The following is a 16,442-nucleotide window of genomic DNA, read 5'->3' on the forward strand; positions in this document are numbered from 1 at the left end:
CATGTTGTTGTGTTTTTTAATTAGAGTTTCTTGTTTTGGCTGCTTGTCAAGCATGTTAATTTGTATGGACTATCAGACTAGCATGATGTCAATCATATATGTCAAACATGATCAAAAGAAAATCCAAGTGGTATGCCAGATGGCTTGAACCCCTGTAGAGCAGCATTGCCTAACATTAACAGTATTCCCATCCAAAAGTTTGGAGATTTATAAAGCCAACAAAATGGTTAAATTATATGCTTCTAGTGAGTGCTTTTTACTAAAATCCAAAGAAACCCGGGGATAGATGACTCCAAATAAGAAATTCAGTTTAAAATGTGTGACATAACTAGGACTTTCATTTTTGACACCTATTCCAGTATTCTGTAGCCATATTTGCACTGCTGACTCATTTGTTCAAACTCAAATGTGCCAAGGCTCTGCCCAGTCGTTTTAGCTACCCAGTCCGCACACAGTGTTGCTGTTTGTCTACACTGTCATGACTTTAGATGGATAGTGACAGATGTGACCATTGCGGTCATTATAAAAATGAAAGGTCTTCATATTTCTATTTAGCTATCTATTAGTCTAGCTATATGCTATCTTTAGTCATGACAGTAATATAAACTGCAGTGTGGGTGCTAGCAAGGATCAGGTACCTGTACTGATTAGGCAGTAACAGTCCTCACTGCAAAGAATTCAAACAGTTTGAACGGTTATCCTTATCAGACTTGAGAAATTAATATTGACATTCTACAGTCTCATATTAGAGAATGTTACTAACTTAACTATAAACTTAAATATTATTTTAAACAAACATGTTTTATTTATCTGTCTAGTATGTCGAAACAAAGAATAAAAGTAAACGGAGAAAAGGGACATCTTCAGTGTGTTTCTAGCTTTAGTCTGCAATTTTTTTTTAAACATGTTAACTGACCAGAGTTCAGCCATTTTGCTAAGAACCCCAAATCTGAAAAAACAGCATTCAGCAGAGCAAACACCCAAACATATTTCTTCAGTATTCAACTTAAGGTTCTAAAATATGACAACTTATCATGTGTGAAAATATGTGGCTAAAAATCAGAACGTTATTGGTCTCTTAATGGTCAGTAAGATTTGATGTGTGTGAACAGGGGGCAGGCAGCAGGGATTGTGCACTTTTGGATGTTACGCTCTATCAGCAAGATCAGTGTAAAGTCTGCCTGTGTCTGCTGATGTGGGCAGAGAGTTTGCTGCATAGTCAAAACCTGACTGGGTTGGTCTGAGGCTCCTTTTTTTTTTTTTTTTTACTGAGACCATGCCCATAATTACTTGCCCACTTGGCACTGAATCAATCCTCTTTCATGTGTTGTGTGTTTATTTAGTTTAGCAGTGAGAATTTTTTTTTTTCTTTTTTTTTTTTTTCTTTTTTTTTTGGGATGGGGATTTGGTAACACATTGGGATATGTGCAGGGTATTGGAAAGGGATTGGACAGAATCAAGGGCGTCAGGGATTGGCACATGACCTCCTAAAGCAGAACCCTAGTGGAGGACTGTGGTTGGTTCTGTTTTGCTCAAAAACGGAGCTTATTATTTAATTTTGACCAATAGATTGGCTTAATGTGTCATATAATTTAGAATTTTGGATAACTCTATTTAGTTGAAAATTAATTTACCCGAAGTTTGTATGGCTAATTTGCATTTCAAAGAGCATTCTGGTAAATTTAACAAAGGCAATATGGTTTACAATGTTATATATTTCAATTCAATAAGCAATAATATTAGCTGTACATGTACTACCATTAAAAAAACTAGAACATGAACAATTCTGTATAATGTAATAGTGTTGTCATGTAGTGTGAAGGTAATGTCCTTATTTCTATAAATCCACAGCTGAAATAAGAATAGAAAGTATACAAGAATTAAACAGTGTTTTAGAGGCAGTGGTGACTTTAGATGGTGCAGACACTGTAATGCAAACCAAACTTCATTTCAGTATATTCATGTTTAATGAACTACCTCAACCTTTTTTCTTCAAGTTGACGTTCTTAATTGTGTCCTGAGGCGTGTAACATACGCACTTCATACTCAAAATCCTGTACTCTATCGGTCATCTTTGGTATTTTACTTTTGTAGTGACTTAGATTAAAAGGCCTAATGCATCATTCTGTTATTAATATCTGCCAATTTGATGTTAATATCTTGAACCAACTATCCTGTGTTCTTGCTCTGTAGCTAATCTTTACCAATACAATAATTATACCTCTATTCATGAACTAGAGCATTCATTTTTTGACAATTAATTTAACATGATTAAAATTTATTAGGTTCCTCCTTTCATCAAGCGTTGCACAAGCTTCTGCGCACGCTCGAATTCACTAACAGATAGTGCAGCTGCTCCATGGCCATGGGCAGACAGGCTGCTACATCAACTGCTCCGTGGGCAGTGAGAGCAAGATGGCATGTAAGCAAGTGAGCAGTTTTTATTTATTTATTTTTTTCCCCCCCCAAACATCCTGTGCTACCGCGTAAAGTCCGTTGCAGAGGACAGTCAACCATGTCCCTTTTTTTTTTTTTTTTGTTTTGTTTTATGGTTTGTGGATAAATCAAGATCACGGCTGGACTGGGAATTAAACTTAATGCTGATGGGGAAAAATCTCCTAATTAGTACTTGATTACACTATTTCTTTAGAGGGTTGTATTTTCTTGTGTGTGTTGGGCATGTATGCGTGCGTGTGTTTTGGGACCTTGTCAGCAGACTGAGCCACAAGGGCCCCTGTGGTAATGTGTGTATTAAATGATTAGTGTGTTAGTTAGCATAACGGCCCTTCAGCAGCGTTTAATCACTCTCAGGGGTGGGCGGCCTCACAGGAGGTGGATGGGAGGGAGGAGAAGAAAAGGGGGAGGTGGAGTAAAGGGAGACAAGAGAGATTTAAATGGAGAAGGAAATGCTGGTTGAATGAGTGAGTGGATGATCTTTAGAGAGTACGGAAAAATGAGGGTAAAAAAAGGAGTGAGCGTGACAGAGGGCAAGAATCCAACAGAAACATAATCCAGCAACACTCACACACTCAGCAGAAAGAGATACAATCTTTACAAGGCCTGAATGTCTTGTTAATGTCAGCACTTGGCCCATCATCTGGAACAAGTCCCATAAATAGCTTTTAATAACAATGCAAAATGGATGTGGATAAAGGCAGACCCTGCCACAGCCTTGACAACACTGCTGTTGTTGATAATCGTGCTGTTGTTGTTATGTGGGGAGGGGAGGGGTCGTCTGGTACAGAGAGTCAATAATTGTTTTGAACTGCGTGTGTAGTAGTCTATTGCTACAGAAGTTGTCCTGTCCAACACAGTGGTAACTGATTGACTGACAGGCTGAGTGGCTCACAAAATGCTTGCGCTGGTAGCAGATCAAACTGCTAGTGTAGATGGGTTTTCCTTGGCGGGACATGGGTGTTGTGGTTCTGTTCTCTGCCGCAACATACTGGCCAAGTTCAGCTGAGGCAGGACGGGTAGTCTGCAGCATGCCAGCTGGGTCAAGGAGTCTGCTTTCTTTTTTTTATCCTGAGTGACAACAATGATGCTGATTATAATGATAGTAACAATAATGATATGTATGATAAATGTGCAGCTCGCTTCCTAGCAAACTAAAAAAAAATGTGTGTGTTTGCGTTGCAGAAAGAACTAGACGCTACCGCCACACAGCTTGCCAACAGACAGGACGAGAGCGAACAGTCCAGGAAGAAACTAATCGACCTGAGCCGCGAGTTCAAGAAGAACACACCAGAGGTGAGAAAATCAGATATTCAAAGACATGCACAAACACACAAACACGCATATATCCTGCAGTTCTTTGACAATCATAGTTTGCCTCAGTGTTTCTCGGTGTCTGTTCTCCTCCTCATAACTTCAGCCATGATTATTTACTGAGAAAGGAGGGGAGGAGTAGACGGTGCAGAGATGCGGGCTTGGCTCCCAAAAATAGTCTCTCCATTAGTTTCCCTGAAATCCTAAAGAGACAAAACAGAAAACCCCTCAGGAGTTTGTATTATCTGACCTAGTTTTTTATGCGTGCAGAAAGTGTGGTCCGTGAGTGTGTATGTGAGAGTGAGAAAGACAGAAAGAAAGAGAGAGAGAGAGCAGGAGGGAGAGAAAGAGATTGTGACAACACTACTAAGTAGGATCAGGAGGGAATTCTGTCCTGTTCCTGTGTTCCCATCACTCCTCCTGGGAATATTTGTTTCATCTCTGTTACCAAGGCAACACATTTTAAACCACACAGTGAAAACAAAGTATTGTTGTGTTATTATTGGTAATGTCACCATGGTGAATTATTGATGGTAGTATGAATTATGTATGAATGGAGTAGACAGTGGATAGAAAATTGTCAACTCTCGGTGGATTTGACAGTAGGTCTATTATAGCTACCATAGGATGTGCATTGTGACTATTGACTTCAGCATGTAGCCCACCCAGTGCAGAGGAATATACACCGAGGAAACTGTACCTGCATACAAAAGACACTAATTTCACTTTACCCTGCACATTCATCTCTAATCTCATTTTCAAGTTTAACCACATAACTAGCAACAGGGAGGCAAGACAGACGCAGAGGTGTAGAAGCACACAAACAGAGGCAGAGAGAGAACATGCACACAAAGAAAACATGCAGACGCAGAGGCGCACACACAAACACACAGAGGCAGATAGCCTAGATCAGAGAACAGGACACACGCATTCATCAGTGTAACAAGGCTGTGATTTAGGAAGGCTCCTCTGGCGTCTGTGTGGCCCCTGGCATCTCCCTGGTATGTGGAGGAGGAATCTGAGCCAGGCCAGACGAGCGACAGGATTCATTACAGGGCTGTAACAGGCTCAATAGGAATCAGCACTAAAACTCCCGGCGTTTGGAAGTGTATAAACATCAAGGCTGCCTACCAAATAGGCTGGTTTGTAACGTGTGATGGCCTGTGCATGATTAAAAATGCCCCGATCATCTTGTGCGCATTTGCGGAGTTGTGTTTTTCGTCTCATGCGTGGCTCTGTGTGGTTGACCAGCCTATAGAGTGGGCTGTCAGCTCTCTGTGGTCCTCACCAGTCAGTGGAGATCACAGTCACATCAGATCAGACTGCATTAGGCTGAGCGGGAGTCTGTCTCTGATCCATTATTCAGCAACCAGGAGACCAGCCCACGTTGACTGTGTCTAGTCTGCTGAGCTGTACTCGGCGTGAACTGCACTCATGGTCTGCATAATAACACACATACACACACACAGGCTTTTGTAGCATTTTGAAAGTAGTGCAAAGAAATGCAGCGTGAAAACAAAGTTTTCATAATTCATTAGTACTGACAAATTGTTAATTTTTTAATTTTTTTTTTTTTTTTTTTGGGACTACCTCTCACTGTGCTTCCTAAATTTGCCTGAATTATTCATCCAGTTCTTAATTTCCTTTTAGATAGTCAAGAATCCTCTACTACACTGTTATAAAGGGAAGGGTGGGAATGGTTGTAAAATGTCCCAGAGATTGCTCGCCAGAGGCAGTGGTAGTAAAACAACTTTGTGTGTGCTTGTGTGTGTATGTGCACACATGCACATATACACGTTTGTGTTTAGCTGCAAGGCAGACAGACAGCAAATGTGAGTTCCATACTCCCTGGAGGATTCCTCAGGCTGGCCTGTCTGCTGTCTGCCGGCAGCTCACACACCAGTCATCCATCTCCTGCTGCCTGCCCCCCTCCACTCCCTTCACTACACACACACACACACTAACAGTCACACAAAGATTGACCACGGTGTCTGTGTGCATTGTTATGTTATATGGTCATAAATCTTAGGAAGTGGAGGGGGCAAGGGGGCGGAGCACTAGAGAGTGGACCAAGGGGGTTCAGTGCTCGGGTATTCAGCAAAAGGAGTAGCTTACCTCTACATGTTATTTGAATGTGTTAGTTTTTGTGTGTTCAGTGTGTGCTGTTGAATGTGTGTATAGGTCCTTCAAGGTTGCTTCAGTATTTAGTCATCCCTTAAACTTGGACTACAGAAATGCAGGTTGGGAAGATCAACATCTAATTTCAAATAACATTAGGAATTTAATTGACTTGGCCTAAAAAATCAACAAGATTAATACAGCAACTTCAAATTGTTGTTTAAAAAATGATGGTAGTGTTGAGTCGGCTCTTCATGTACACACAGTCTCAACAGAAGTTGAAGATTATGATTTGAACAAAGGTAGTAATTATTGGAGGACTACTAGACTAGACTGCATTACATTATACAGAGGCTTCTTTTTTTGTCACAGTATATACATAAATATTTATATAAATTTAAACCCACGGTGATAATAACACACTAAATCTAAAAAAGTGAAATAAAAATGGTCTTATGCAAATGCAGACAGATGTTTGAGCACATTTTGCTTGGTTCTGACAAAACAATGGAACCTAAACTAAAGATCAATAATATAATAACAAAAATCATTTTTATTAATCCAAACAGGAAGACGTGCAACTCATCCATAAACTAACTGTGAAAGGAAACTGAATTCTGAAAAGAAAAATTGGGATATAATAAATAACCAATGCAAATGACAGAACTGACACTTCTCTGGTGTTTCTGTGTGGGTGTTTTTTCTGTGCATTCTTATCTTGTGTGTGTGTGTGTGTGTGTGTGTGTGTGTGTGTGTGTGTGTGTGTGTGTGTGTGTGTGTGTGTGTGTGTGTGTGTGTGTGTATGTATGTAGGAGAGAGAGAGAAAGGGAGAGCTAGTGCAGTAAGGGGGTGGGTGTGGGTGGGTGTGTGTTTGTGTGTGTGTGGGGGGGTGTCATTATCCCCAGCAGGGGAATATTGAATTGGCCCAGACAAACAGCCACAACGACCCCTGATGAGGTAACAATGGGGTAGGGTCACCGAGGTCATGACCTGTCCTCAGTCGCAGACACGCAGCCTGTCTGGATCAACCTGGGATTAGGCCAGGCCCAAACACGGGTCCCAGATCAGTTTGGGATGCTCGCTTCCTGCAGTATCGGTTATGCTTTTAGACAGAGGTTTCTAAAAGGTGCAGAGTCTCACAAGCACACATCTGTCGTTGCCCTACTTCACATCTTCATTAGGCAGTTTTTTGAGTATGTGTGTGTCCACAAACTGTGCAAATCAAATGTTCCTGTACAGAATGTCCTATTCTGCTGTGCTTTTTACCATACGCTCCAGTTCAGTTTGTCAGGATGTAGGCTCAGCTAACAGCATGGTGATTTGCATGTTCCCCTGATACATACTCGACTGGCTATCTAATCTGAAACCGCTGACTCCTACTGGAAAGTCATGCAATGGTACTTGCAAGATGAAAAGCATTTGCTTTATAGTCAAAAACTTGGTGCGCGGAGACAATTTGCATTAACTGTAGGTCTATGCTGTGGCTCATTCACTCTCTGTCTCACGCACTAGGGGGGCCTCTGGGTGGCCCAGGTGGTGCTGCACCTGTTCTTATGAGAAACGCAGTCAACTAGAGCACCTCAGGGTACAAACCTGGCCTCATCCCTACCCTCATGTTCATCACTCACTCACGCACTACTCTTTATTCATTGGCAGTGACAAGAATGGTCGCTAGTAGAAATAATGAGTGTCTTATTTGATCACAACATGGTCTACTTCAGTAAAACTTATTAAGTTGTCAGTGCTCCTGAACATCACTGCCACATGTTCCTGTGTATTTATATTATTTTAGGACTAAAAACTGATCAGCTGATTATCTCATTTTTGAGACTGACTAACCTACCCTTCTCTTTATTTTTTAGGATTTACGGAAACAGGTTGCTCCCTTGCTCAAGAGTTTCCAAGGAGAGGTGAGTGTGTTATTGAGAATTTATATTGAAATAGTGATAAACATACATGCCCCAGCACAGAATTGAAACAGTGCATTTTATAAAGCCAATTTGACTCTCATTGACTGGTCTTGTTCCATCTCTTAGTCCCCTTCTCTCCGTTTTCCGTTTTTCGTCTTTCCTCGTAAATTGTTGTTTCTTTTCTCTCTCTCCTCTCTTCTCTCTGCCATCTCCTGTTCTTTCTCCTGCCACTATCTCATTTCCCCTCTTTCCTCTCCCCCTCTTCTTTGCTCTGCTCTGCTCTTGATTTTCTGTCCTATTCATGAAGTCCTGTAGCCAGAGGGTGTGTTTAAATTGCATCCTGCAAAAAAAGGCACCACAAAACCCTGGCTCTAGCCAGTCAGAACTCACCAAATGCTATTTCCTCAGACTTTGTTTGTCTGCATGATTTGGTAGAGTTATTTGTTGTTTTTCGTTGATCTAGTAAATCGTGAGCCATTTTTCTTCATTGTGGCACATTTATTTATTTTCAATTTAATGTTGAATCTAAGTTTTTATGTACCTTGTCCTATAAGAGTGTGTGTGTGTGCTATATCATCTCCCACCATTCCTCTCTATCTCCTCCTCCATCATTTTGGCCTATTTCCATCATGACTCCTCCTTACTGGCAGCCATGCATTTCCAGTTCACTCCCATATGTGAAAGTCAGAGGGTAGGAGTGGAAGCGGCTGGTTTAGACTGGGGCGTTATTCGGGGTCGGAGTGGGTGGACATTGAGTCCAACAGTATCTCTTTCCTAGCACACACACACGAAAACGCACACATGTGCACAAGCAAAATCATCTCAATAGATAGTGACAGGGCTGCTTTGCTACTGGCCATAGAACATTACAGTTTAACACTGGGTTAGTTTCCATATTCTTATGTTAGAGCAGCAACCACAGCCAGTGGTTATGTAAAAATGCTGTAATTTATAGTGGTTCCACCATGTTCTGCTGATGATCCACAGTCTATTTAGAGAATAGAAACGGCAGCAGTATAATTGGGGCTTTGTCAGCTGTTTCCACCATCCTCATGTTGACACACCTCAACGGCGTGCACACCAGAACACGCTGAGGCGCTTAGTGGGTGGTCGCGGAACTGAGAAAGACATTATCTTATGATTATTGAGATAATACTGTACACCCGCGCCAGTCTTAGAGCAGCCCATCAATCAGTCGACTATTCTACACGCTTGCATGCCACAACATGAGTAGCTCTGAGAATGTGTAATTTTAGCCTGGCTTTGTTTGCTTACCCCTCGATGCTTTGATCAAGGACAAGACAGCACCAGAAACCAGAGGGTCTTCCTGTTGCAGTCCCACAGTAACTCATCTTTAAGCATTTTACCCAGGAGCTTGAATCTTTACTAAGTGAATGTGGAACCCAGACAGAACAATAAAAAGTTTTAGCCCAGGAACTTGGGGGTCTTGATACTCTGTTTAATCTTTGTTTAATCTTTGTCATTGAAAGGTGGATGCCCTCGGGTCATAATTATTACCAATAAAAGTGCTGTTTCCATGAGGCTTCAGTTTGGTAAACGGTGTGTGTGTGTGTGTGTGTGGGTGTGTGGGTGTGTGTGTGTGGGTGCGTGTGCGTGTGTATACGTGCGTGTGTGTGTTTGTGTGTTGCATGCTCAGTGTTCCTTGTTGGTCCATCGATCAGATAAGCTTTTCCATTATCCAAGGCTTCAGTCTCTGCTTCCCATAGCCTCCCCTTATCAGACTCCACTGGGGCCCCACACACACACACACGCACGCACGCAGGTCAGGCTGATGCCCTTCACACACTATGGGTTAGATAGGGGAGTGAGGCAGTGCTGAGTGATGGTGGCACAAGGTGCTGACGTATGTATGCATGTGTGTGTGTGTGGATGTGTCAGGGATACCTTTTGCAATTGCAAGCACTTCTCATTGGTAACCTACTGATACTGGTGAGGTATCATTTGTGTCACTTCATTTGTTTGGCTTGGTCTGTGTTTGTGCGTGTGTGGGATGGGGGTAGGGGAGCATGTAATAGCAGATGTCATTGGGATTGGTTGAAAGAGCTGCAGTTTGGAACAGCAGGGTTGTATTTGCAAATCCTGGGTGGTCTTCTAATGGCTCTGGTCCCGCAGTTAACCTGCCTCTAACTGTAGGGTGTGTCCTACATTAAATGTCTATTTCCTGCCTCCCATGTTGGGCTATATAAAGCTGCTGTACCACTGACCTTGGCCCAGTCATTGTACAGTCACGCAGCTGGCTTCCTTCACTGCCATCGGCAGATCATTTTTTGCGTTAGTTTGTGTGTGTGTGTGTGTGTGTGTGTGTGTGTGTGTCATCTTCATCATGAGATTGGGTTGTGGTACTGTGAACCTCACATACTCTCATATACACACATGGACACACATTTTGACACTGATGAACAGGTTTGGTGTTGGTGTGTGAGAGGTATTAGTACTCAGCATTAGTAATCTCCTATTAGTGGCCTTGCATTTGAGGATCCTGATCGCTCAGTGTCACACAGCACATGAAGAGGTTAAAGTACATGATGCAGCATGATGTGTGTTTGTGAGAGAGAGAGGGAGGGAGAGAGAGAAGCCCTGTGCATGCCAGAGAGACATAAGTATATGACAGAGAAACATGTGAGAAAGACTGACACTGAAAATGATTGAGGGAAAGAAAAAAAAATGAGTCAAGAGAGCATGGAAGTGGCAAGAATGAGAATTTGAGAGAGAGAATGAGAGAAACACATAGAGAAATAAAATGGGGAGGGGGGTGGGGGGTTGGGGGGTGCTGGCACCAGCCTACTCAAGGCCAGATGTTTTGCGGCTAAAAAACTAGAGATGAATCAAAGCCATGTGAAGAGATTTATTAGGTTCCCATAGGAGTCCAGGCAGTATTACATGTAGCCTGCTCTGTTTACAGTGGCAAGGACCCCTAAACCACCCATCAGCTACACTACTGGCTTGGCTGAGAATGTGAAGACTTTATATTTCGACTTATATAGGCTTTTGTCTTTATTCCTTTTTTCTCAGTGAATGTGCTGGAGGAGTTGGAAGAGAAACACAAGGCTGTTTAGTCTGAGCGCATGAGCCAGAGTAGTCAGCTGTAGCTCTGCCCAGTACAGTAGCACCATCTGAATGTCTTTATTTGGCATCTGTTTCCCTCGATTTAGATTTGATTTCAGATGCGTTTCGCCTACTCTGTCTGCTTTTCATATTGAAGTGTGACACAGAGACTATAGTAGAGCTTGTTGCCTCATGTTTCAGCATTGACAACAGTGTAAAAGTTCCTTCAGTGTGATTTTAGAATTAATCTCTTATGGATCCATTCTAATACTGTCCATTTCCATAATATCGGTGATGGAATGCATGCCGTGCCCTCTTGTGTTAATGGCTGCATCAGTAATGGATCCACACTGTATTGCTGTTAAGAGCTGACTGAATAATCTGCCCCTGCTGTGGCTGGAAAGACTGAGCCAGCTGTTTAATGATGTCAGCGTGCTGGAGGGGAAACGAACACACACACACTCGTATTCAGGCGCGTGCACACGCGCACACACACCGACCGATGGACTTAGGCGCACTCACTCGAGGACAGACAAACATGGGCACGCGGCAAACGAAACGCATCCGTCATCGGCTGAACAGCTGAACTGACTTCACGGGAAGGAAACACCAACGCGGCCACTGTCAAGACAACCGCGATCTCATGCAACATACCGATGCATAGTGAGGATAGACAGATATGTGGACTACTCTTACCGTGAAATTAATGGGCCTGCGGGGTCTAAGGATGTGACACTCTGATCTGAGGTGGTGTGGCTAACAATTAAACATTACTTTTTTCTCTTTCCAGATCGATGCCTTGAGTAAGAGAAGTAAAGAAGCAGAGGCCGCCTTCTTGAACGTGTACAAGAAAATAATCGATGTCCCAGGTAAGACTATGTTTGATGTGTGTGTCTGTGTAAGTGGTTGTCTAGAGACCTCCTGAATCCAAAAACATAATCAAGAGACCCCTTTATTCATGCAGACAGCGCCAACGGGGGAAGAGAAGAAGCATGACACCATCCCTCTGGTGCTACTTCTCTCCGCATCCAGGCGTGTGCAACGCCTTAATATGTCCCTACGAGATCATCCTCAGTGTTGTAGCCTTTAGAGGGTCTTAACAGAAGTTGCGTCCTGATATGGATGACAAGTGCGCCCAAGATTGGCTGCTGCGAAGCGCACGCATGAGCAGTCACGTTCAGCACACTGAGGCTGAGGAGGGACATGCAGCACAGGGTGTTACAGAACACACACATACACAGTGCTACTGGTTGGAGATTTTCAGCTGTATGGGACCCCAGGAGGGGCTGTGTATGTAGGAATGAGAGAGGAGTTGAGTGCATCTATAGCGTAAGGAGGTCATCATATTCCCACATGGATAGACCTACAGTAATATCTTTGGATTGTACTGTTCCCAATAAGTCAGCGCCAGCTCTGACGGGGCTATTCTTAACTTGCAGCGAGACAATGATGTAATGCCTGATGCACACACGCACACAGACACAGACCAGCCTGACTAATGCAGCAGTCTTGAAAGAGGAAACAGTGTGTTTTGTTCTGTCTTCTATCAGCTGAAGGCCTGGTTAGTCAGCCCAGTGTGCTCTGCTTTAGATTAAAGGTGTCTGGCGAGAGTGTTCAGCACTAGTGGCCTACAAGTCAAACTGCTTTTAACAAGCTGTACAGTTGATTTGGAGAAGGGCCTATGTGAGGGACAAAGGTTTGATAAGATGGAGAGAAAGTTGATTTTCAAGGGCGGCAAGGCAGATAGGAGTCCAAATTCAGGGTATGCAGTTATTGTTCCTTTGTGTTTGTTTATACTTGGGTGTATTTGCATGAGACTCTATGCCAGTGCACACTTGTGTTTTTGTGACAGGTGTGTGTGTGTGTGTGTCTGTGTGTGTGTGTGTGACTGTGTGTGTGTATCAGAGCTTAGCCCTGCATGGTGTGTCACCTTGACAGCACAAAATCAGCATGAAATTCCCCAATCGTTCTCCGCTGATCTCTCATTAGCATAGTTAAGATATCTAACTGCGTCAGACATGAGACACACACGCACAAACACACACACGCACGCACACACACACACACACACACAGCCCTTACCCCCAGCTGTAAGCTGTCAGTTCGTCTTATCTGTACAACACATACACATAAACACACACACACACAGACACACACAGACACACACACACACACAAACTGCTCTTTTAGCTGGCATGCTGATGAGCATCGCCTGCGTCTCTTGGCTGCCTGTCACCAGTCTGCCACCCATGAGCACCAATCAGATGTGATTGGCCTGACTGACAGGGCTCTCTTCATCACACTGACAGTTAACCCTGCTGTGTTTTCACAGAGATGTTGGTAAAATGCCTCTGGAAAGTTGTCTTTCTTCCTTCTATCTCTGTTTCTTTAATCTCTTATTTACCTTTTGCATTGCCTGTTTTACGGCTCCACTTTGTCCATCTGTCTGCTCCCATGTTTCTCTTTTTCTTGCTTTCAAGCAGAATCATAGAAAATATTTTAACTGATCATAGCCCAGTAATCTCTTTTGTTAATGTGTCTCATCTATTTTACTGTCTATGTCTCTCTTTTGGTATCACTTATCCAATTCTCTTGCTGTGTCAGCAGTTGATTATTTCTTTTCCACGTACAAAACCAAAGTTTATCTCATAACTCGACAATAGTCTGTTGATACAAAGGCTGATAGTGTATCATTCAGTTGCCTTTATGGATACAGTTTTGTTGATACAGAATGTGAAAACAAACCATGACCTTTCGGCATAGTGTGTTTTTAAACTGTTGTGGCAAGCCAAATCTCTGTTCTGTTCTTCTCTTTCTAATCAGTGAAGTTTTTGTAAACTAAGTTTTGTAAGTATCTACAGTAGATCCTGACCGATACTGGATTTTTTTTAAGGTTGATATCAATATTTGAGGATAATTTAAATTCAATAACAACATATATTAGACAATATTCAAATTTGGCTCATGATAAAGACATGTCCAGGGTAGAATGTTTTCAAGTTGAACATTAAACTTTAATATCAAAGAACACAGGCATCTTTGAACAGTAAACCTACCTGGAAAAAATATTTACATATAATAGCCATGAATAAAAACACAAACACAACATATATTGAACCTGAATTAAGAAAAATACAGGGGAAATATGCATTGCATGCATGCAAAAATGCATCTTATGAAATGCTTATTGGTGAATTTACCGGACAAGAATTTACTTTCAAATATATGTTAAACTATATACAGATGCCCTCATTGTTTATAAATCTGATATAATACAGTGTCAGATGATAATATTAGTTCTGCAGATACAGTCAAGATTAGATGCATCAGTTATTGTACATAAAACTCTTATCATCTACTATCATAATAATGCTAGTAATTGTGATATTTTTTGGTCCTTGCGGTAAGCAGTTATTCTTTACAGGCAGATCAAAGGTCAGGGCAGCTCCAAAACAGTTCTCCTGGAGCTATTAGAGATTCATTGCCTTGCTCAGGGACACTTCACCATGGCAAACATTCGCTCTCACAGGGCCTTGGATGTAGTTATTCCTAGCTCACTACGCCACCTTGCAGCCCTTGTTTGTGTAATCTGCTTTGCACTGTGTTAATGTGGTGTATGTTGTCTCTGCCAGATCCTGTACCTGTGTTGGAGCTGGCTCAGCAGCTGCAGCTGAAGCTCCAGAGGATGCACGACATTGAGACCGAGAACACCAAACTTCGAGAGACACTGGAGGACTACAACAAAGAGTTTGCAGAGGTCAAAAACCAAGGTTAGAGAGGGATCCATCCAGATGCACACATTTTGGATGAGCTAACTTTGAGAGGGGCATGGATATAGGCCACATGTTTAATCATAGATAATCACATATCAAATTTTTAGTATTTCTGTCTCATATGGCATCTCTTTTACCATTATGACCAGTTACACCCATGTGACCAAAACAAAAACTAAGCAGGTGGACAGTGAGAGAATTCATACAGAGTAACCTGGAGTGAAAGTGAAAACTCAGGATGGATGTGGGCAGGTGTAGAGTGAACCATTTAGCTAAGTCTGAGCTTGAACTTAATATTCAGTTTTACTTGATAACTGCCTGTCATTTGGAAGTACTTTGGCTATGAAATTTTGCTGTTTCTGAGCACATTTTCAGTTTGGGATCTAGCTAGAAGTAGTAATGTGTAAATGTTCTTAAGATTTTGTAACTGCTGCTAGGTTGCGAAATTCCAAACTCCTAAAAAGTAAAAGTATGTTTACATTAAAAGTTTTTATGTGAAAACTGGCAGCAAAATCCTTAATCTGTAAAACTGAGACAAATAATAAGTTGCCACAGTTTTTGCAGCTGTACTTGAAGTATAATCTCACCATTTCTTCTGCATGTTGATGATATGTAGACATCTTCTAAGTTCAAATATAAGTTCAAAGAAACATCTTTAAAGCCCTTTTCAAGGGGAAAGGCCATATTTGAACATATTTTAATGCCTTATAAATTTTTCAAAAACACAAAAAATGTACAAGGTTTTACATTTTCAAATAGGTTTTCAGGGGGAAAAAAAACATGAGGCACAGTTTCATGAATAAAAAACGACAGGCTACCTCAGGGTGAAGAAAGATGGAAAAACTGACAAAGGCAGAGAGATGAGTGAGAAGCAGTAATAGTGTAAGTAGTGTAATTTCAGCCGAAAAGGAGGAGAGTGAGTGAGTGGGGAATGTTTTGGAATCCCCCTTTCCTCAGTGAGAGTTAATTGGAACAGCTCGATAGCGGCAGGGTTCCATTCTGCCATTGATTTTCCTGTTCCCTCATCCTTTATCCCTCCTTCCCGCCTCAATAGACGGGGGATATTTAAACCCCAAAACACACTGTGGAACTCCCACTCCTGTTAAACACACACACGGACCCGCCTGCACACGTGCACACACACGTACACACACATACAAAGAGTGCAGGGGCCATTGATCCCTGCAACCTAAATGTTTAAAGTTCAGTTAAGCAGTTAAGGGGTAAGAGGGCTCTGAGGGGACTCTCCTCTATTGATTATGTGTCAGAGCAGTGAGACTGGAGTTTAAATCACACACAAACACACTCACACACACACACACACACACACACACAAACACACACACACACGTACACGCGTACAAAGTGCTAAGAGCCCTCAGTCAAAGGCAGCGAGCAGCAATGCTCTTTATCATTGTCTCACTCACTTATATCTTTCTCTGAGAAGCGCGCGCGTGCACACGCACACACACACACACACACACACACACACACACACACACACACACACACACACACACACACACACACACACACACACACAGGCCTATTTATTACCCCAGTTATGCGTTAGATTTATTTCAGGCTGCCCCCTACAGAGCTCAGCCGTCAGCAGGTTATGGGGTTTCAGCACTAATGTAGTCCTAATGAATACAGCATATCTACAGTTGGTGAAAATTGAATATTCTATACCAGTCATGGATGTTAAGATTAGGCAAGAGCCATAGGGGCCAAGGCCTTCGTCTGTGCTGACAGAGGAAGAATGCTGGATATGAAACGCTGTTCCTTAAGCAAAGGTCAAACCACC

At 42.3% G+C, this 16,442-nt stretch overlaps 1 protein-coding gene across 5 annotated transcripts in view; it reads left to right on the forward strand.

Annotated features, from left to right (window-relative positions):
- cux1b (cut-like homeobox 1b) overlaps positions 1–16,442 on the forward strand; it is a 63,221-nt gene that overhangs the window by 13,972 nt on the left and 32,807 nt on the right. For all 5 annotated transcript variants that reach the window (XM_040129927.1, XM_040129928.1, XM_040129929.1 and 2 more), the window contains exons 2-5: positions 3,640–3,750; positions 7,749–7,796; positions 11,653–11,731; positions 14,495–14,632. In XM_040129927.1, coding sequence (XP_039985861.1) covers positions 3,640–3,750; positions 7,749–7,796; positions 11,653–11,731; positions 14,495–14,632 — 376 coding nt within the window. The remainder of the gene's footprint in view (positions 1–3,639; positions 3,751–7,748; positions 7,797–11,652; positions 11,732–14,494; positions 14,633–16,442) is intronic.

The sequence above is a fragment of the Xiphias gladius genome, chromosome 7 (genome assembly GCF_016859285.1).
Source record: "Xiphias gladius isolate SHS-SW01 ecotype Sanya breed wild chromosome 7, ASM1685928v1, whole genome shotgun sequence".
In the NCBI taxonomy this organism is placed as follows: Eukaryota; Metazoa; Chordata; class Actinopteri; order Istiophoriformes; family Xiphiidae; genus Xiphias; species Xiphias gladius.